Below are 22,685 nucleotides of genomic sequence, written 5' to 3'. Positions count from 1 at the left end.
CGAGATCATGACCTGAGCTGAAGTCGGATGCTCAACCAACTGTGCCACCCAGGCGCCCCAAGAAAATTAGTTTTGGTAGGCATCTTTTTCTTATTCCTGATTTTAAAGGAAATGCTTCAAATATTTCATCTTCAGTAATATTTGCACTAGGTTTATGATGTATAATTTAATCAGGGCATAGAAATTTCCTTGCATTTGTAGTTTATTAGGAATTTATCTCATGAACAATCATATTAGCTAACACTACTGAGTGCCTTCAAGGTGTCCAACATTGTCCTAAGCACTTCACATAGATTAGCCTATTACATGTTCATAATATATCTTTGAGGTTATTATTATTCCTATTTCACCATGAGTAAACAAGTACACTGAAGTACAAGTAATCTGTCCAAGTTCAGGAGTAGAACTAGAATTTGAACCCAGAAGTCCGGCTTAAGAGCCTGGGGTCTTAATTACTTTTCTCTATAAGTTTCTTTATATTGCATTCTGAGTACTGAATTTTCTCAATTGCTTTTTCTGCATCTGATTTGACCAAACGGTTTTTCAACTAATTTGTTAACGTGGCAAACTACATTGATAACTGCTTGAACTGTTAAATCTTCTTTGAATTCCTAAGATAAATTCAACTTTGTCACAGCTTTAAAAAATACACTGATGAATTTAATTTGCTAATATTTCATTTAGGATTTTACATATATGTTCAAAAGTGAGACTGACTCAAATTTTCCTTTTTTGCACTGGTTTTGGTACCCAAGTTAGGGACATGCATTTGGTGATATTTCACTCTTCATTATCAGGTTGAAAAATATAGTTAGCATTAACAGCTAGCCCAATAGTTTAGACTCCTAGACTATTCAGTGAGGTTCCTGACATCCAAGCAAATGCTAATAAGCAGTGGACAGAAATGTCCAGGGGCATCTGAGCCATTTATTATTGAACGGTGTTCCAGGATGGCCAAAAGTGGCAAAAGAGCCTAATGCATTGTCCCCAAAAGTATGAAGGGGGTTGATCCTTAATCTAGTTTAAGTATTGATGGCTGTGTTTTATTCAACCATATACACAGCCAAATAGAATAAAAGTAGGAATCCTTTTAGTAAGTGCTTTATTTACAAAATATCTTTTATCTTACTGAATTTACCCAGTACTCTTTAAGAGCCATATTATTTGCATCTTACAGATTAACCTCTATTTTATAGATTAGTTAGTTAAGTGAAGATTACGTGACTAAGGTAATCAGCAGGTGAAATTAGTTACAAATTCAAATCTGTTTTTCTTTACTTCAGTTACATCAAGAAAGTATATCTTTTAGGAGAGACTGTAGCTCCTAGAGTGACAATGATTAGTATCTCACTTGTCACTGAGAGTACTGAGAATGAAAGAATGAATTTTCAAAGGTGGACTGGAGGAGGCTCCATTTCTGTTGACGGTATAGAAATGCTCTATTTACTATGAATGTTCCCACAGAATTTTAATATACCTCCAACTGTGGAGGTTATTAATCTATTTCTAAACAAAAAATTACTGTGCCTCTGCTAGTGCTAGACACTTTCCTTTTAAATTTATTTTTATTTTAAAGTGTAATTAACATACAGTGTTATATTAGTTTCAGATATATAATATAATGATTCAACAATACTATATATTTCTCAGTGTTCACCAAGATTAAGCACAGTCTTAATCTTAATCCGCTTCATTCATTTCACCCACCCACCCCCACCCACCTCCCCTCTGGCAACCACCAGTTTGTTCTCTGTATTTAAGAGTCTCTTTTTTCCTTTGTTCATTTGTTTTGTTTCTTAAATTCTTAAACGAGTGAAATAATCTAGTATTTGTCTTTCTCTGACTGATTTATTTCACTTAGCATAATACCCTCTGGGTTCACCCATGTTGTTGCAAAGGGCAGGATCTCATTCTTTTTTTGTGGCTAATATTTCTGTGTGTGTGTGTGTGTGTGTGTGTGTGTGTGTGTGTGTGTGTGTGTACACACACATATATATACACATACACATCACATCTTCTTTATCCATTCATCTATAGTGGACACTTGGGTTGCTTCTGTATCTTGGCTATTGTAAATAATGCTGCAGTCCACATGGGGTGCATATTTTTTAGTTAGTGCTTTTGTTTTCTTTGGGTAAGTATATAGTAGTGGAATTACTGGATCACATGGTAATTCTAGTTTTAATCTTTTGAGGAACCTCCACATTGTTTTCCACACTGGCTGTACCAACTGTCCAGGCCTTTTTCTAAGCACTACACAGGGTTGGACAAAGTTGAAATAAACAAATAAAGAAAACTTCCAAATATGGTTATTAATAAGTTAGAGATATCTTACCATAATGTAGAGCTGTCTGACCTTCATTGTCCTGTAAAAGAAACAAATAACACATTTTAGAAGTCTAAGTTATTGCAGAAGTATGGAAGTACACAAGCTATAGCAAATATATCTGATATACCAAAGTTCTAAAGGTTTATCAAATACAGTTCTTCTTGCCTCACAGTAACTTTTGGCCAAGCTCTACCTGGGAGAATAGGAGAGTGTTGAATGGTAACTTGTGTACTGAAGTAGCTACAGCAGAGTCACAGGATAACCAGATTGCAGATATTAAACCAAAGGGAACCTCTTAGAATGTGGCAGTTTGACTACCCAATTAGTGGCAAAAACCCTCTGATGCTGTGTATCATTGATCTCAGCTAGTATTATAATGTTTTTTTAAGTTTATCACCAAATATATCTGAGACATCTGTGATTTCTCAAAAGTTAGTAGCTTTTCAATCCTCTTTCAAATATTCATAAATTCTAGATTCAAATATTAGGTTTCCTAACCAGAGCAAATACCATAAAGAAATGTGATTTCAGGGGTGCCTAGGTGACTCAGTCAGTTAAGCGTCTGACTCTTGATTTCGGCTCAGGTTATGATCTCACAGTTTGTGAGATTGAAACCCATGCTGGGCTCGTGGAGCCTGCTTGGGATTCTCTCTCTCCAAATATATAAACTTGAAAAAAAAATAAATAAATAAATAAAAAGAAATGTGATTTCAAAGCACACAAAGTCCTAGAAGTTATTAAGTTTGGAGTTCCCATAGATAACTCCAATAGTTGATTTAATTTTTTTATTCTTTTAAAGCCAAGATATTCTAACTATATATACTAATTTTAGCACAGCTAAGTGCTTTTTAGCAACACTGCCTTTTTTTTTAACGTTTATTTTTGAGAGAGAGTGCGTGCATGCTTATGGGTGGGGAAGAGGCAGAGAAAAAGGGAGACAGAATCCCAAGCAGGCTCCATGCCATCAGTACAGAGCCCAATATGGGACTCGAACCCTGGAACCATGAGAGCATGACTTGAGCCAAAGTCAAGAGCCAGATGCTCAACTGACTGAGCCATCCAGGCACCCCAGCAATACAATACTGCCTCTTATTAAGTTGAGAGTAGGTGATGATATTAATGAACAAATAAATCAGGATTAAGTACAAGTGAAAGCAGAATTTAGTAATTAATTTGATATTGACTTAGTAATATGCATGGCCCTATTGTGCCCTGACTTAGGGGCACCTGGGTGGCTGAGTTGGTTATGTGTCTGCTCAGGTCATGATCTCACGGTTCGCTAGTTCAAGCCCTACATCATGCTGGAGAGGAGCCTGCTTAGGATTCTCTCTCTCCCTCACTCTCTGCCCCTCCCCTGCTTGCTTGCATTCTTTCTCTCTCTCTCAAAAGTGAAAAAATAAAATAAAATAAAATAAAACGCTTAATTGTTGTGAATAACTGGGAGAGGGTGATATTATGACCTAATCAACTATTCTAGGGTACATCGTATCTACCTTTCCCACTTCTTAAAAGTTGAATGCGGGGATTGATTCCCAGAACTTTTTGGCTATGGTTCTATTTAATCCCCTAGGAAGGAAAGCAAAAAGCTGTCACAGGAAAGTTCTTTACTGGTTCAGATAAATAGTGAGAAAGTCACTCCTTAAGGGCTTTTTAACACCTAGAGAAGGTTTACAGGGGTGACTTCTGGTGGGGGTAGGGAGACAACTTTAAGGCAATATAGTTCAAAAACATTTTTTTTCTTAAGTTTATTTTTGAGAGAGATAGAGAGTGCAGGGAAGTGGCAAAGAGAGAGGGAGACAAAGAATCCGAAGCAGGCTCCAGGCTCTGAGCTGTCAGCACAGAGCCTGACGTGGGGTTGAACCTACGAACTGTGAGATCATGACCTGAGCCGAAGTGGGACGCTTAAGCCCCCGGGTGCCCTGCAATACAGTTTAATTAAACAGTTTTCCTACCAGAGAATGGGAATTCTTGTTGGATTTGGGAGTGAGGTGTGAGAAGTGAGTGGAGATATGAAAGAAGTAATTTTGAGGGCCCCTGGGAGTAGGGTAGACTTGGCTGAAGTGTAACAGTGGATGCTCATTGAGCAACATAAGGATAATAAATTCTAAGGGAATGATGGAAAGCAGCACTAAGAAGTCAGGGAGATAACAGAACATTTTTGCCTCCTTAAAAAATTTTTTTAATTGAAGTATAGCTGACACAATTATATTAGTCGCATGTATACTACACAGTGATTCAACAATTATATACATTACAAAATGCCTACTTCTTTCCTGTCTTTTCCAATATAGCCCCTACCTTGCTCCTTGCTCCCCTTTGCCTTGCCCTGCTCTTGAGGTTAAGGACTGGTAAGGGAAGAGAGCGAAGGCAGCTACAGTTAACAGGTTCCAATCCAAGTGATGCTGATGGGTGATCAGCATGACAATGGGAAGTTGTGCTCCAGAGTGTTCTGAATTGCCTGGCTACCACCAAAGGAATTCAGAAAGAACTGAACTGCCCATTACAGCTTTAGACTCACATCTACTTTGCCCACTTCCAATGTTAATCAGTAAAAGAGTGTGTGTGTGTGTGTGTTTACGCATTCACACGCATGTATGTGATGAGTTTATACATTAGTTTATTCATTTATGGTTTAAATGTCCAGTAATAGAAAAACAATTTCAGAAAGGGCTTAATCTATTATAATTTTGGACTTATGCATCCATCAAGCAAGGTTATTATTTTCCACAATTATCTATCTTTAGAAAGTGTAGTTCTCTTGCTATTTGTGCATAACTTTCTTATTTAATCACCCTATTCATATATATTAAAGGCTAGTTTCTTTTAATTTCTAATTGGTTATCTTCACTAGGGAGGTGGAAACCATTTCTTTTAATCACTTTTACCAATGAATACTAAATGTGTATCTTCAGCCCAATTTCCAGTTAATTAATTAAAAATATTTATCGAGCTCCTATTATGTCCCAGTCACTGTTCTAGGGACTAGAAACACGGAGACAAGCAAGACAGACAAGGTCCTTCATGTTATAAATCTTATATTCTACTGCCAGGAAAAGTAATAAGCAAGTAAGTATATTTAATAATAGGCAGAGATAAGTGCTCTGAAAAGATAAAGCAGAATAAGAATCTAGAGTGATGTGGGGTGCTGTTTTAGATAGAGAGGACAAAAAAAGGCTCTATGAAAAGGTATGTTTACACAAAGAACTGGGGAAGATGCGAGGGTAACCCAAGCTGAACCAACCATAGCACCCATCATCCTCCTGGTCTGAAAAGCTAAGCCAAACCTATCCTATTTTTTCTCTCAGGATTTTAAAATATGGAACTAGGAGATGGAAGTATGTGTATAGAGAAGGTCCTTTCCTCTCCAAGCAAAAGAAAATGGTGTAGTGAAATGAGACAGACACAAAAGGACAAATACTGTATTATTTCATTTACACGAAGTACTCAGAGTAGCCAAATTCAATGAGACAGAAAAACAGAACTGTGGACACCAGGGGCTCAGGGAAGGAAGGAATGAGGAGTTATTGTTTAATGGGTACAGAGTTTCAATCTGGGATGGTGAAAAAGTTCTGGAGGTGGATGGTGGTGGTGGTTGCAGACAGTGTGAATGTGCTTAATGCCACTGAACTGTACACTTAAAAATGGTTATAACAGTTAATTTTATATTTTACCAAAATATAAATAAAAGAAAGTTTTAAAGAAGCAACAGCAGAAGGTGTGAACCCAAACTGCAAGTGGCGACATTCTTCACTTCTTGGAGAAAACTTCTTCAGTAGGAAAAAGTGAGTAAGTATTCACAGAGAGAAGTAGTGGTCAGAGATGGAGAGAAAATGAGTCTCTGAAATTCTGTTTCTTAGCTGTGTGTGTTTGGGCCCTTGGAGAATTACCTTGCTTTTTTTTTTTTTTTTTTTTTTTTTTTTTAAAAGCTCTGCTCTGCATTCAGAGGGATGCTTATTGTATTTTTTGCTGCACTGCTGGGTGTTTTACAGTGGGAAAATTTTTCAGATTATTTAGTCTGGAATCTGGGGGAAAAGGAAATCCCTTAACCTTTAAGACTCAGTTCACTTTCTTCAGGAAACCTCCTCAACTCCTCTTTTTCTACCACTGGGCAGATCATACACACTTACCTGTCTCTTCCACTAAGACTGTAAACTTCTTGCAGACAAGTACTATGTCTTTTACCCAGTGCCCATCACAGTATCTTGCATATAGTGTATGCTCAATAAATGTTCTTGAAATGGGGGAATGAATACATTAATCCTTCCTCATTGGTTTATTCTTTAATTTCTTGATGTACCTTTTTTCTTTTACCTGAATTAAAAACAAATGTTCCCACATAATTCCTATAGTATGGAATATAATACCAGATAAAGTAATGTAATGAGGGACTAAACAATGATGAACAGGAGACTGAGTTTATAGTTAACTAAGGGCTAAATGATTACTATATTCAGTTTGACTTCCAGATTCCTTTTCTTCTATAGGGTCACACAACAAACTGGTCCCTCATGAATTTATACAGATTATTTCTCTCCCCACATGTATTCTGCACTTATCCTTTCTTACTTTGTTTTAATCACATCTCCATTTTATTAGTAATTATTGCTTTAAGAACGTAGTTTTCTTCTATCTCCAGACTGGGCACTCTATCAAATATAAGAAATAGATTTAATTTTACCAAATGAAGTACTGATGAAAATATTAAATATTTTGCTTAGAACTGATATATAGGAAACTTTATTTTATCCCTTTAACATTAAACCACTGATAACATTACTATTTCCTGTGCATAAAACTCTGTGGCCAAGTCCTGAGTTTTTCCCTACTGCTAGAAGCATTTTATCAAACTCATATGAATCAAGAGCCATATTTCTAAGTCAAGATACACATATTTTATAGCTAACATCATATTCAATGGTGAAAAACTGAGAATTTTTCTTCTAAGATCAGGAATAAGACAAGGATGTCCACTCCCACCATGTTATTCAACTTAATACTAGAAGTCCTAGCTGTAGCAATGAGGCAATAAAAAGAAATAAAAGGCATCCAAATTGGTAAGGAAGAAGTGAAGCTGTCACTATTTGCAAATGACATAATACTATATACAGAAAACCCTAAAGACTCCACCAAAAATGATTAGAACTTATAAATGAATTCAGTAAAGTTGCAGGATATAAAATTAATATACACAAACCTGTTACATTTCTATACAATAGTAATGAAGTAACAGAAAGAGAAATTCAGAAAACAATCCCATTTATAATTGTACCAAAAAGAATAAAAATACCTAGTAATAAACTTAACCTTATGAGGTGAAAGACTTATACTGTGAAAACCATAAAACACTGATGCAAGAAATTGAAGACGACATGAACAGAAAGATATTCCATGGTTCATGGATTAAAAGAACCAATATTGTTAAAATGTCCATCCTACCCAAAGCAATCTACAGATTCAATGCAATCCTTACCAAAATACCGACAGCATTTTTTCACAGAATGAGAACAAATCATCCTAAAATTTGTATGGAACCACAAAAGAGCCTCAAGAGCCAAGGTAATCTTGGGAAAGAAGAACAAAGCTGGAGGTATCACAATCCCAGATTTCAACATATACTGCAAAGCTGTAGGAATCAAAACAGTATGATACTGGCACAAAAACTTGACACATAGATCAGCAGAACAGAATAGAGAGCCCAGACACAAACCAATGCTTATATCGTCAATTAATCTACGACAAAGGAGACAAGAATATGCAATGGGGACAAGACGGTCTTTTTTAAAAAAAAATTTTATTACATGTATTTATTTTTGAGAGACATAGTGAGACAAAGTGAGAGTGGGGGAGGGGAAGAGAGAGAGGGAGACACAGAATCTGAAACAGGCTCTAGGCTCTGAGCTGTCAGCACACAGCCCGACGCGGGGCTTGAACCCACAAACCGTGAGATCGTGACCGGAGCCAAAGTCGGACGCCTAACCGACTGAGCCACCCAGGAGCCCCGGAAAAAGACAGTCTTTAACAAATGGTGCTGGGAAAACTGGACAGCTACATGCAAAAGAATGTAACTGGACCACACAAAAATAAACTCAAAATGGGTTAAAGACCTAAGTGTGAGACCTGAAACCATAAAACTGGAAGAAAACACAGGCAGTAATTTCTCTGACATCAGCCTTAGTGACATTTTTCTAGATTTGTCTCTTCAAGTAAGGGAAACAAGGGCAAAAATAAACTATTGGGACTACTTCAAAATAAAAAGCTTCTGCACAGCAAAGGAAACCATCAACAAAATCAAGTGGCAACCTACTGAATAGGAGAAAATATTGCAAATGGTACATTCAATAAGGGGTTACTATCCAAAATATAAAGTTATGAAATGAGTAAGACAGAAATAAAAGGCATAGCATGGGGAATATAGTCAATGACATCATTGTAGCATTGTAGGTGACTGACAAGATGGTAGCTATGCTTGTGGGGAGCACAGCATAACATACAGAGAAGCTGGATCACTAGGTTGTATACCTGAAACTAACGTAACATTGTGCATCAATTATACTAAAAACAACAACAACAAAAACAAAGAAAAACAAACCTTTGTTGGAAAATAAGAGTGGTATTTTTTTTTTAAAAAGAACTTCTATAACTCTATCCCCCTCAAATAATCTGATTAAAATGGGTAGAGGACTTGATTAGACATTTTCCCAAAGACATTAAGATAGCCAACAGACACATGAAAAGATGCTCAACATCACTCATCATCAGGAAAATGCAAATCAAAACCATAAGAGATCATCTTACACCTGTCAGAATGGCTAGAATCAAAAAGACAAGAAATAACAAGTGTTGATAAGGATGTGGACAAAAAGGAACCCTCATGCACTGTTGGTGGGAATGTAAATTGGTGCAGCCACTGTGGAAACCAGTATAGAGCTTCCTCAAAAAATTAAAAATAGAAATACCATATGATCCAGTAATACCACTTTTGGGTATTTAGCCAAAGAAAATGAAAACACTAATTTGAAAAGATATATGCACCTTTATGTTTATGGCAACATTCATAGAAGCCAAGATAGGGAAGCAACTCATGTATCCACTGATAGATAATGAAGATGTGGTATATACATACATACATACATACATACATAGGGAATATTACTCAGCCATAAAAAAGAATGAGATCTTGCCATTTGTGACAACATGGATGACAACAAAATACCAGAGGGTTTTATGCTAAGTGAAATAAGTCAGGGAAAGACAAATACAGTATGATTTCACTTACATGTGGAATCTAAAAAACAAAACAATGAGCAAGCAAAGAAAGAAACAAAAAACCACTCTTAAATACAGAGAACTAATGGTTGCCAGAGGGGAGACGGGTGGGGAACAGGTGAAATAGATAAAGAAGATTAAGGGGTACAAATTTGAAGTTATAAAATAAGTAAGCCATGGAGATGTAAAATACAGCATAGTGAATACAGTCATTAAAAAAAAAAAGATATAAATTTGCAGTCATGGAAATACCATGCTTCCTACATGTTCTCTGTGAGCAGAAAATTTTCCTATTACTGGATTTCTACTTTTGTGACCATAGTGATATCGATACACACAATTTAGAATTTTGAAAATGCATTTTATGATTATTTTTCTAAGAATTTTTGGAAACATGAATTAAACCTTCATTTGAAGACTTTTTCATTTGGGAAAAAAAGTAGGTATAGTAATACCTCATTTAACTGGTGTCTTTAAGAGAGTGAAATATCTGTCAGCGGGTTTTTCAAATAATTGGAATATTATCCTTTGAGCATACAAACGTTAAAAACACCACCCAAAAACCCTCTACAGTATTTTACTGCTCCTTATCACTCTGCATGGAGAACATGGGAGATAATTTAACCTTCTCTTGAATCAGTTATCATCATAAATGGATTATGGCCCTCAATGTCTGGCAGCAAGTAAACATCCGGGAATATGAGTAAACAAAAACATCACTTTTTCCATTTTTTAAAAACAATGAAGTATAGTTGATATACGATATTATACAGTTTCAGGTGTACAAATAGTGATTTGACATGTATATATATTATGAAATGTTCACCACAAATAAAGTGTAGTCACCACACACTATTACAATATTATTGACTATTCTCTATGCTGTACTTCTTTATTTTAAAACCAGACTTCTTTATTTTAAAACCAGAAGTTTGTACCTCTTAATCCCCTTTACTTATTTCACCCATTCTCCCTACCTCCCTCTCCTCTGGCAACCATCAGCTTGTTCTCTGTATGTATGCATCCATTTGTTTTGTTTCTTCACTTTTTTTTTTTTTCAGATTCCACATTTGAGTGAAACATATGGTATTTATCTTTTTCTGACTTATTTCACTTAGCATAATGTCTTCTAGGTCCATCCATGTTGCAAATGGCAGGATTTCCTTGTTTCTTGTGGTTGAATATTCCATTGCACATACACCCCACATTTTCTTTATCCATTCATGTATCGACGGACACTTAGGTTGTTTCCCTATCACAGCTGTTGTAAATAATGCTGTAATAAACACAAGGTTTATTACATTATTATTATTATTGTAAATAACGCTGCAATAAACACAGGGGTGCATATATCTTTTCAAATTAGTGAGAAAACATCATTTATTATACATGCTATAATATAAATAACACCTTCATAGGACATCAAAGTACAGAAAGCCATTTGGCCTTCCATTAAATAATCCCAGACTTTTGCTTTTTGCTGATTTTGATTTTAGTCTTTTTTTATAGCTTTTCCTCAGTCACAGGGTTATCAAATATCCTTTGTTAGTGACAATGTGCCTAAACTCCTAACATTTGCTACTTCTGCTAAGGGCTGGTAATCAGATACGTTAATTTAAGTTCCTCAAGTTGTATCTAAAAATCAGGAAGTGGTTTCCGAGTGATGGCCTGGTGATGGTCTTACATGATAGGTTGTAAGCTTTGTCAAAGATCAGTATATTTCATTTTATCTTGAGTTTTGGGCCATATTCTCTTGGTCAGTGATTTTCATTGTATATTTTTTACACTCTGGAAGCTTTTGTCCAAAGGGAATCTGAAATGGCAAGTGACTGAGGTGAACAGAAAAGCAGCACTGCTTCGGCCGAGAAGGGGACCAACCTGGAGCCCTGAACACCTGCTACTCTCGCCGCTCCCCCAGAAGCCAGCATCATCACCAGAGGGGGCTCCCACAGTGAGGCTTAAAAATCACTTTCTAGAGACTGGAGGAGGATGGGTAACAAGCCTCTGGAGAAGTTAGACGTCACTGTTTCACTTGCTCTTCTCTGACACTCACCTAATCCTCTACAAAACAGTGGGGCATGACAAGAAAATGGCTGAAAGGAGAACAGCCAAAGGCCGCGCTTACTGACTACTCATCCTTTGTAAGGCAACTGAGCAGACTCACATCTGCACAAATGTTCTCAAGAACATTTTGTTTTGTTTTCGGAGCTGAAGCTGAGATACTGCACGGACTTCACCGTGTTAGGAAAACTGTGACAGACAAGGACTGGGGTAAAAGAGGCACAGTGCGAGTGAGCAGGGAAACTAAAGAGCCGATAACACACCTGCCGTGCCCACAAGGTGGTCCTCGTGGGTTCACCTCAGACTCAGATTCATAAAACCACCAATGAGCACATTGGTATCAGTTTATTCAGAAGGATTTCAGACAGAACCCACTCAGAACTTGCCATAAGGTCAGGTCAGACTGGAGTCCTTGCAGTGATTCATGGGACAGCTCGCTCAGCCATCTAGGAGCTATCGTTTCTCGAGGAGACACAGCTCAGGTGAGAGGAGAAGAAATCCATATTACTGGATGTGGATCTATCTTGACTTGGAAGCCTTGCTGTTTTATAGGAGCCACCATATCTTGTAACAAGTTTCTAGGGTCCCATGATGGATATTCCAATTATGAGAAACTCAGGACAGTCTGAAGGGCAGTGCCCCCACCAAATATTTATCATTCCTTTGCAGTCCCTCCCGGTCCAGATGCAATTTATCAAGCAGGGGGTTATTTTTATACGTGATGCTGCCTAGTAATATAATTGACATCTTTTTTTAAACTGATATATCATTTTATTTTTTTAATATGAAATTTATTGTCAAATTGGTTTCCATACAACACCCAGTGCTCATGTCAACAGATGCCCTCCTCAATGCCCATCGCCCACACTCCCCTCCTTCCCACCCCCCATCAATCCTCAGTTTATTCTGTTTTTAAGAGTCTTCTTACGGTTTGCCTCCTTCCCTCTCTAACTTTTTTTTTCCCCTTCCCCTCCCCCATGGTCTTCTGTTAAGTTTCTCAGGATCCACATAAGAGTGAAAACGTAAGGTATCTGTCTTTCTCTGTATGACTTATTTCACTTAGTGTAACACTCTCCAGTTCTATCCACGTTGCTACAAAAGGCCAGATTTCATTCTTTCTCATCGCCACATAGTATTCCATTGTGTATACAAACCACAATTTCTTTATCCATTCATCAGTTGATGGACATTTAGGCTCTTTCCATAATTTGGCTATTGTTGAGAGTGCTGCTATGAACACTGGGGTACAAGTGCCCCTGTGCATCAGCACTCCTGTACCCCTTGGGTAAATTCCTAGCAGTGCTATTGCTGGGTCATAGGGTAGATCTATTTTTAATTTTTTTGAGGAACCTCCACGCTGTTTTCCAGAGCAGCTGCACCAGTTTGCATTCCCACCAACAGTGCAAGAGGGTTCCTGTTTCTCCACATCCTCTCCAGCATCTATAGTTTCCTGATTTGTTCATTTTGGCCACTCTGACTGGCGTGAGGTGATATCTGAGTGTGGTTTTGATTTGTATTTCCCTGATGAGGAGCAACATTGAGCATCTTTTCATGTGCCTGTTGGCCATCTGGATGTCTTCTTTAGAGAAGTGTCTATTCATGTTTTCTTCCCATTTCTTCACTGGATTATTTGTTTTTCAGGTGTGGAGTTTGGTGAGTTCTTTATAGATTTTGGATACTAGCCCTTTGTCTGATATGTCATTTGCAAATATCTTTTCCCATTCCGTTGGCTGCCTTATAATTGACATCTTTAACCTCACCAGGTTACTAGGGAACTTAGACATTCTTACCTAAGGCCAGCTTTTCATACAGCAGGGGAAACTGTAGTAGACATTATCATATGGTATTAAACATATATCCAGAATGCCCATCAAGAAATTTAATTTGAAATACTTTTTGGATCTCAAAGGACTTTGCCAACTCTTAATTATGTCACTTTGATCATTAGAGCTTCTTTCAGGGCATGTGTTTTCTCTTCCTATTTTTATTTTCTTTTTGTCTAAATTCTTCGACTACCTAGGTGAACTGGGCTACAATATTGCATTTTACTATATCTGATTGTTTAAATCAGGATGGCCTGATAGAATAATACTAAATAATGCTAAAACAGTACTAATAATACTAAATAAGGTCTGTATGGAAGAAAAAATGCATGAGCATACTCAAGAAAATGGCGGCCTAGCAATTCCACTTCTGGAAATGTATCCCTTAAGAAACATGGTCCCATCCTCAAGTCTTCATGTTAATAAATGGCGTGTCATTTGGGTGTACTATTCATCTAGCTTCCCAAGCCAGGAATGGGAGTTCCGCCCCTGACTTCTCTTTTCCTCATCCTCTAGATCTAATCAACCAGCAGCCCATTCTGGTTCTTCTTCCAAAATAGACACCTTCATTTCTCTTCGTCCTCATTGCCTCCCCCTATTACGCACCATAATGTTAAAATCCTAACTCCCATTACCTCAGACTGTGACCTTATTTGGAAAAAGACAGGAGTTAGGCATCTATAAAGCAAGGAATCCCAAGGGCTGCCAGCAAACACTAGAAGCTCGGAGAGGCATGGTGAGGTTCTCCCCTACTGGTTTCAGAAGAAAAATGGCCCTACTAACAATAAATACCTTTTTTTTTTAAGCAACCTAGTATGTAGCACTTTGTTATGGCAGTTCTACAAACTAATACTCCACACCTCAGTACAACCCTTCATCACTGCTTACTTGGACTGATGCAATGCCTTTACATATGTGTCCCCACCCCTCCCACTGCTGGCCCACTCCAGTGTATTCTTTTTTTTTTTTTTTTTTAATTTTTTTTTTTTTAACGTTTATTCATTTTTGAGACAGAGAGAGACAGAGCATGAACGGGGGAGGGGCAGAGAGAGGGAGACACAGAATCGGAAGCAGGCTCCAGGCTCTGAGCCATCAGCCCAGAGCCCGACGCGGGGCTCGAACTCACGGACCGCGAGATCGTGACCTGAGCTGAAGTCGGACGCTTAACCGACTGAGCCACCCAGGCGCCCCCAGTGTATTCTTTACATAGCAGTGAGTGAACTCTTCAAAAGTTAAATTAGATCACATCACTACCTTGGCTTAATATCCTTCAATGGCTTTCCATCACTCTTAGAATAAAGTACAAAAAGCACTCTTACCATAACTTAGGACAGCAGATCTTAAACTTTTTGGTCTGAAGGCCCTTGTATAGTAAGTCTTCAAAATTACTGAGGGCCTTAAAGAGCTTTTGTTTAGGTGGTTTATATCTATCAATATTTACCATATTAGAAACTAAAGTTGAGAAATTTAAAAATCATTACCTGTTATAATAAGTAACTTAATTTTTTAAATGCAAATACATTTTCCAAAAGAAAGGAAAACACTGAGAAGAGTGACATTATTTTACATTTTTGCAAATGTCTTTAATGCCTAAGTAGAAAATAACTGGATATTCATATCCTATTCAGCATTCAGTCTGTTGTATACCATGTCATGTGGCCTCTGGAAAATGCCACCGCTTGCTCCTGAGTGAACGAGTGCAAAAAAGGGCAAACAGTGTCTTAATGTTGTTAGGAAAATAGTGCTGACTTTATGGACCCCTTGAAAAGACCAGAAGGACTTCCAGGGGTTCCCATTCCATACTTTGAGAACCACTGGACCTAGGAAACCCTGCCTAACTTTCTAATCTGATCTCCTAAAATGCTGTTCTTTCTGCTCTCCACATAGCTGGATCCTTCCTCATCCTTCAAGTCCCAGCCTCTCTCTCATCCATGTAGAGAAAGTCCTCCCTCACTGCTTGCCTCAGAGAGGTCACCTCCTGTTGCTTTTCTTCAGTTCAATTCCCTGGTTGTTTCTTTCATAACACTTTCTACAATTTATAGTTTAAAAATGTATTTCTCTGTCATCTTCATTTGATTATGAGCTCCATAAGGGTAGGTCCCTTGTCTTTTTTTTTTTTTTAACGTTTATTTATTTTTGAGACAGAGAGAGACAGAGCATGAATGGGGGAGGGTCAGAGAGAGAGGGAGACACAGAATCTGAAACAGGCTCCAGGCTCTGAGCGGTCAGCACAGAGCCTGATGCGGGGCTCGAACTCACGGACCATGAGATCGTGACCTGAGCAGAAGTCAGACACTCAACCGACTGAGCCATCCAGGCGCCCCCTTGTCTGACTTTTTGACTGTTACACACCTAGTACCTAGCACAGTATCCGGCACACAGTAAACACTCAAACATTTCACTGAGTGAAAGAAAAAATGAATCATGGATTTGTACACATGTTTATATGCCAGGGATGCTAATGCTTACATTCATCCATTAACAGATATTTTCTGAGCACTTACTATGTGCCAGGCACTGTTCTCAGTGCAGTAAATAAAAACAGACAAAAATCTCCATCCTAGTTTTGGAGGAGAGGAACACAGAAAATAAATGAAGGAAGTAAAATACACAATATGTTAGATGATAATACATGATGTAGAGAAAAATAAAGCAGGAAGGGACAGGGAACACTGGAGGCAGGTACAATGGGTTTCAGCTTAAAATAACGTAGTCAACACACGCCTTACTAAAAAAATTACTTGGGGTGAAAAACTTGAAAATGATGAGGGAACAAGCTCTGTGACTCTTGGTGTTGGGTGGGGGGGGGGGAGCAATAGAGGGAGTAAGATGAGCAAGGCTCTGAAATGGTCATGTGCTGGCATGTTTCAGGAACTAAAAAGGGGCCAGTGTGTGACAGCAGCAGAGTGAGCAAGTTAGAGCAGTAATAGGAAATGAGGTGTGAGAGGTAACAGAGGGCCACATGGCATAGGGCCTTGTAGGCTTTTATTCCGAATTTAGTAAGAGATCACTGGAGGGTTTTAAGCAGGAGTAACTTGACTTCATTTATGGGTTAAGAGGATCACCCTGACCACTAGGCTGAGAAGAGACTGAAGGGAAAGTGGAAAACCACCCAGGGAGCTTATTTTAACCATCTGTGTAAGAAATGAGAAGACTTGGGCCAAAGGGTTAGCAGAAGGCGAGGTGAGAAGTGATCAGATTCTGTTCATATTATGAAGGTAGAAGGGATAGGATTTGCTGATAGATTGGTTATTAGTGTAAGAAAAGAAAGAAGTTAAGGATTCCACCAAGAATTTGGCCTGAGAAGCAAGGATATAATTGCCATTAACTAAGATGAGAAGGACTGGAGCCAAGGAGGTTTCGGGAGTCTGGTTTTGGACAGGTTAAGTATGGGATGTCTATCAGACATCCAAGGAGAAATGTCAAGTTGGCAGTTAGAATATGGGTCTGAAGTTCAGGAGAGAGGTACAGAATAGAAATATAAATTTGAGATTTGTGAGCATATATTTAAAGCCCAGAGAATGGATGAGATCACCAAAGAATTGCGCAAAGAGAAAAGGTTGAGCTCTCAGGCATCCCAAGACAAGAGAACAGCAAAAGAGGCAACCAAAGGAACTGAGAAGGGACTACTGAAGAGGAAAGAACCCACGGAACTGAGAAAGCCAATAAGGTAGTAAGAAAACCAGAGGAGTGTAATGTTCTGAAACATAAGAGAATAAAGTATTTCGAGAAGGAGTAATTAGTTCGGCTAACTAGTTCAGGTAAGGCTAAATAGTTCAGGTAAGGTAACAACTGAAAAGTGATCCCTAGAGTTGGCAAAGTGGAAGTTAGTGGTTTTCCTGATAAGAACTGGAAGAATAGTGGAAATGGACACCTCATTCAAGTGGGTCCAAGAACTAAATGGGAAAGGAGGGATGAGAACACAAACAACTCTTCCACGGAATTTTGCCATAAAGAGGAGGAGTGAAATGGGGCAGTAGCTGGGACAGTTAAATGGGGCAGAGATAGCACCAATTCTTATAAAGAAGAGAAGGAAAACTGACCATGCATAAAAGGATATGTGGACTAAGATCCCTGAGTAGGATGGAATGATATATAAGCAGAGGGGCTGGCTTTTGGAGCACAGGTAGTTCATACACACTCATAGGAGGGAAGGGGGTCTATAAGCACAGATGCAGGGAGGTGGGTAGATGTGACGGTAAGAACTTGTGGCAGTTTTTTTTAAAATGACTCTTGCTTCCTCAGTTAAGTGGGAAGAAAAGTCATTAGCAGAGAATGAAGCTGAAGAAGGAGGTGTCTGGATTTTGAAGAGAGAAGAGGAAGTATGAAAGCGTTATCTCACAGGGCAAGAGACTTCATGAAGTAAGGAAAGGTAGTGTAAGTGCTGGGCAGCACTAAGGGCTGGCACTCAAACGGGCGGCACTTGAGATTAATGGTCACAACTCTGAAGTGAGCACAGTTGTGTAAACACATGGCATGTTTAGCTGCGTAGGTGCAGACGAGGAAGGGTAGGAGAATTAAGCACCTATTTTCTGAAAGCCTATATATGAGGGCCACAATGATAAATAAACTGGCTGTGTCTTTGTGCTCATGGAGCTTATAATCTAGCTAACATACTGCAAAAGAGAACAACACAAGCATCTCACCAGTGGCATGGCTATAGTAGGATACACCTGTGTGACAGAATACCAGGCAGCCATCAGAAAATTATGTTAAATTACGTATCTATGGAAAAGAGAAGATATATGTGATAAATAAATAAAATAGGTTATGAAACTATGTACACGATGATCCCCCCCCCCCTTTTTTTTAAATCTTTTAAATGTTTATTTATATGTGAGAGACAGATTGGGAGCAGGGGAGGGGAAGAGAGAGACACACACACAGAATCCAAAGCATGCTCTAGGCTCTCTCTGAGCTGTCACCACAGATCCCGATGCGGGGCTCGAACTCATGAGATGTGAGATCATGACTGGAGCCGAAGTCAGGCCCTTAACCGACTAAGCCACCCAGGTACCCCCATTTTTTGTTTTTAAAATGTGTTACCTACCTACAGAAAAAAGATAAGGAAAACATCAAATGTGATAAGGGGTTACCTCAAGGCTGAGATTAAAGATGACTAAAATCTTTTTCTTTACATCTATTATTTGTACTTTTACAAAATGTCTTAATATTATTGTTAGTAATTTTTTAACAAGAAAAAGTTACTATTCCTTTGTATTTTCTCTGAATCTGAATACTATGTATATATTTACATTTATTTTTCAGTGATTCTAATTATTACTTAGGTCTTCCCAATAAAAACTGATCAAACCAATTAGAATCACAACTACCTGTAAATGGCTCTTCACAATTACAAGCATGATAGGGTTACCTCCCACACATTTCTCGTTTGCTATGTTCCTCAGATCACCATGTCTAATTTGGGGCTTTTGAGTTCACATGCTACGGGCTGAAGTGTTCTACTGTTTAATGTAAAATGTTGAGAGTTTTGATCTTTCGACTTAGAGCATGTCCACCCAGAAATCAATTAGAGCAGGGACATGAACGTAAGAACCATGACTCTAATCACAGAACTGACTGGCAAGTTGGGAATAGAAAGATGGGAGGACAATCAGCTTGTCTTCTAATTCTATTACGTTTCCTGTCTTCCAAGAGTACTAGAGAAAGGAATAGGCTTTAAAAAGACATTAAGAATTTTCCTCAATTCTGAGTTGTTTGTATGTCTAAGTGCCTTGATATGTCTAAAGAATAGGTTTCTGGGTGAAACAAAGAAAGACGATTATTTCACATTACTCACTAGTCATATTGCAGTCATTAGGGACTCAAATGCAAATTCTTCTTTTATTCATCTTTTGTATGCCTAGCACATAATAAGCACTTAAGAAATGTTCAATCAATGAACTCAATGGTAATGACTCATTAATATAAAGCTTGTTCAGTTTTTAATCATAGTTAATAATTATTTTAAATCAACTATTATATTATAATACTCTTACTATTATGATTATGATACTTTATATAAAACACATTATCTTGTATTTGCAAAATCTTAACCTCTGCTATTCCACTTTGTGTATTAAAGTGGAATTTGTATTAAAGCAAGAATATGACTCTAGACATTTTCTCTTGGTAACTTCAAAACAGGATATAGGAAACCAAGCCTTAGTCTTTATAAACATTCTGTTTTAAAATATATTACAAAGAATAAATGGAATTGAATGTCAAGAATGAGTAAGTGAAAGCTTTTACTCATCTGGTTTACAACTTATATCAGCTAATTTTTTAAAATTTAAGTTGATTAAATTTTTTAGTTGTTTCATTTCAAATGACCACACCAGAAAAGGGTTGTTTGTCATGATTATTTATGCCTTCCCTTTCTGTTTTAGCTTAAAACAAATGTTCCAGGTTAATAAATACGGAGTTGTTATAAACAGCAAAAACAATTCCAATAAATTAAAATTGGTTATACATTTAAAATCTTTGTAAGGAATTATACATTAGGGTAAAATAAAAATACTCAGTTGAATTAAAATAAACAAAATCACATAATAAAGTTAGAGTGTATAAAAATTCAGCCATGCTTAAAATTCAGACTACAAAAGTATAGAAATGTGCAACCCTCCACTATACCTCCATGTCCTGTTTCCAAATCAATAATAAAAATTCATAAGGAATATAAAGGAATGACAAAATAATACATGAAATTTAAATAAGAAAAAGAAGTAAGAAAAGGAAAAATGTGCCCACAATCCCATTAAGTGATTCTCTACCATTACCTTTGAAATGGAAAAGAATCATGAAAGCTTCCCTCCATCTAGCCTGTTTCTCTGTTCTGACTCTTGAAGGGACTCAAAGCTGTCACCCACCACTCTGAGACTGGACTCAAAGGCAGCCAGCCACTCTGCTTTAGAACTTCCACTAGAACCTTGAGTCTTCCCAATTCTTAACTAAAACTTTGTCTCTCTCATCCCCTCTTTAGCTTGTATTATTTGTGAATACGTGTCCTCCTGCTCTTTTGAAAGGACTATGGCATAATTTAACCTATGACACCCCAATTACTGTCATCCCTTGTAACTAGCACAAAGCTCTGCATAAAATTAAAGTTAAATAAGACTAAAGAAAAATAAATGACTTGTAAGAAAACTAGATCTACTTATACCTCACTAATCCAAGGACTTGTTTAGCGTTCTCAAGTATCTGGAATAGGGCCCACAGTATGGAGGAAAAGTGCCGATAAGGACCACATTAAACATGCTGTGGCCAGCTGGCTCACTGTATAGAAGGATCCTTCTACCTGGTTTGAGAAAGCAATGAAGGTCCAATTTGCCTATGAACTATGAGATGCAACGGAAGAAACCTGGAGAGAAAGAAGGAGAAGAGAAATGGTAAGAGGACTAGCAGAGACTAACGGTAATGAGGAAGAATGAGGGCAGCAACAGCAGCAGCCAGCAGAAATGAGCAGCTGTGACAGAGGTGGCAAGTTGCAGGCATTGTAGACCACAGAGAATAGCTAGCCACACAGTGGGCTGGGCTGTGCACCAACCAGTCGATTTTAGCAATCGCAAGAGAGAAAGAGAAGCTTTTTGGCCCTATGCTTCACACTCTCTATAAAAACCCACGGTATAGTAACAACAATTTAAGAAGGAGGCAGTGAAGTATAGAATATATGTTAGAAAAAAATGTTTATAGAAGATCAGCTAAAAAATGAAAAGCAGAATTTAACTGTACTTCAGTTATTTGAAACCCATACTAATCTAAAATGTTTAACTTTCCAACAGATGCTAGATAGTTACAAGTTTCTTAGACTAAGGGAAGAAAAGGAACAAACACTGGCTGAATACCTATCGTATGCTGAAAGTTTTATAAACGTTTCTTTTGATCCCTCACAACAACCCTATTACATAAGCATTCTTATTCCCATTTCCAGTAAAATAAGGCTCAGAGAGATTATATATAACTTGCCCAAGGTCTCAGACTCTTCTGACATCAAAATCCATTTTTTTTTTCAAATATACCATGCTACTGAAAAGGAGAAAGGGGAAATCAACAAAAATAAATACAAGTAAGGAAAAGAGTGGTTAAATTTTTTTACTTTCGCAAGTTAAAGACAACAGGTAACTGAAGTTATAGTCTCACATACAGCACACCTTCATCACATTCAGTGGTAAATAATCTCACTCCTCAGGATTATACACTCATCTTTACTTCTCCTCAGTTGATTGCTGTACTTTTTCAGGTATGCATATTTTGAGAAGCTGTTGGTTTATTTTAAAAGATTAACCTTCTAAGCTAGTCTAGCATACGTAAGGTATGTAAGATATCAGAGCCAAGCTGCTTCTCTTCTGAAGGGAGTTCTGCTTACAGCATTACTGTTTCTATAATATTGTACAGTTAAAACTCAATATACTCAATCTGCTCTATTCTAAACCCCCTGTATGGTAAATAATCACACACAGAGCAAAGAAACCCAAGAAATGATTATTTCTGATCATACTTACTCATTCTTTACTTTCACAATGAAAATTTTCAGTCTGTTAGGTAAAACAAAACAGTTCCCCATCCACAGAGGGTGCTAGGAAACAGGCACTTTCATTTGTTGTTGCAAAGAGCATAAGCATAACACTCAGTAAATGTTCACTGCCTCTGGTTTAGCATCTCTAGAATCTATCTTAAAAAAACACTTCAAATATTTTAAAAGCTTTGGGGAAAAAAAGAGCTCATTCTAGTATTATGTAGAATAGCAAGAAACTGGGAACAATTTAATGCCCAACAGTATAGGACAAGTTAATAATACATTTGTTGAGTGGATTATTATATAGCAATTTTAAATGATGGACATAAGGTATTTATAACCTAGAAAATCATCACAATATTATTAAGTGTAAAATGGAAGAATCTAAAGTATTTTTACAGTGGGGCTCCTTGGTGGCTCAGTCGGTTAAGCATCTGACCCTTGACCTGGGCTCAGATCATGATCTCACGGTTTTTGGGTTCGAGCCCCGCATCAGGTTCTGTGCTGACAGTGCAAAGCCTGCTTGGGATTCTGTCTCTTCCTTTCTCTGACTCTCATGTGCTCTCTTGTTCTCTCTCTCTCTTACAAAATAAATAAATAAAGTTAAAAAAAAAGTTTTTACAGTAAGACCTCAACTCTGTAAAACAAGCAAAGAAACAAGAAAATATGGCATATTGAAAACTTATTTTTA

General features: G+C 37.6%; 1 protein-coding gene across 4 annotated transcripts in view; it reads right to left on the bottom strand.

Annotated features, from left to right (window-relative positions):
* ACBD6 (acyl-CoA binding domain containing 6) overlaps positions 1-22,685 on the bottom strand; it is a 204,990-nt gene that overhangs the window by 24,078 nt on the left and 158,227 nt on the right. For all 4 annotated transcript variants that reach the window (XM_060643807.3, XM_060643808.3, XM_060643811.3 and 1 more), the window contains one exon: positions 2,336-2,366. In XM_060643807.3, coding sequence (XP_060499790.1) covers positions 2,336-2,366 — 31 coding nt within the window. The remainder of the gene's footprint in view (positions 1-2,335; positions 2,367-22,685) is intronic.

Source organism: Panthera onca, chromosome F1 (genome assembly GCF_046562875.1).
Source record: "Panthera onca isolate mPanOnc1 chromosome F1, mPanOnc1 haplotype 2, whole genome shotgun sequence".
NCBI classification, from domain to species: Eukaryota; Metazoa; Chordata; class Mammalia; order Carnivora; family Felidae; genus Panthera; species Panthera onca.
Note: the sequence above shows the minus strand (reverse complement) of the source record. Positions and strands in the feature narration are given on the sequence as shown.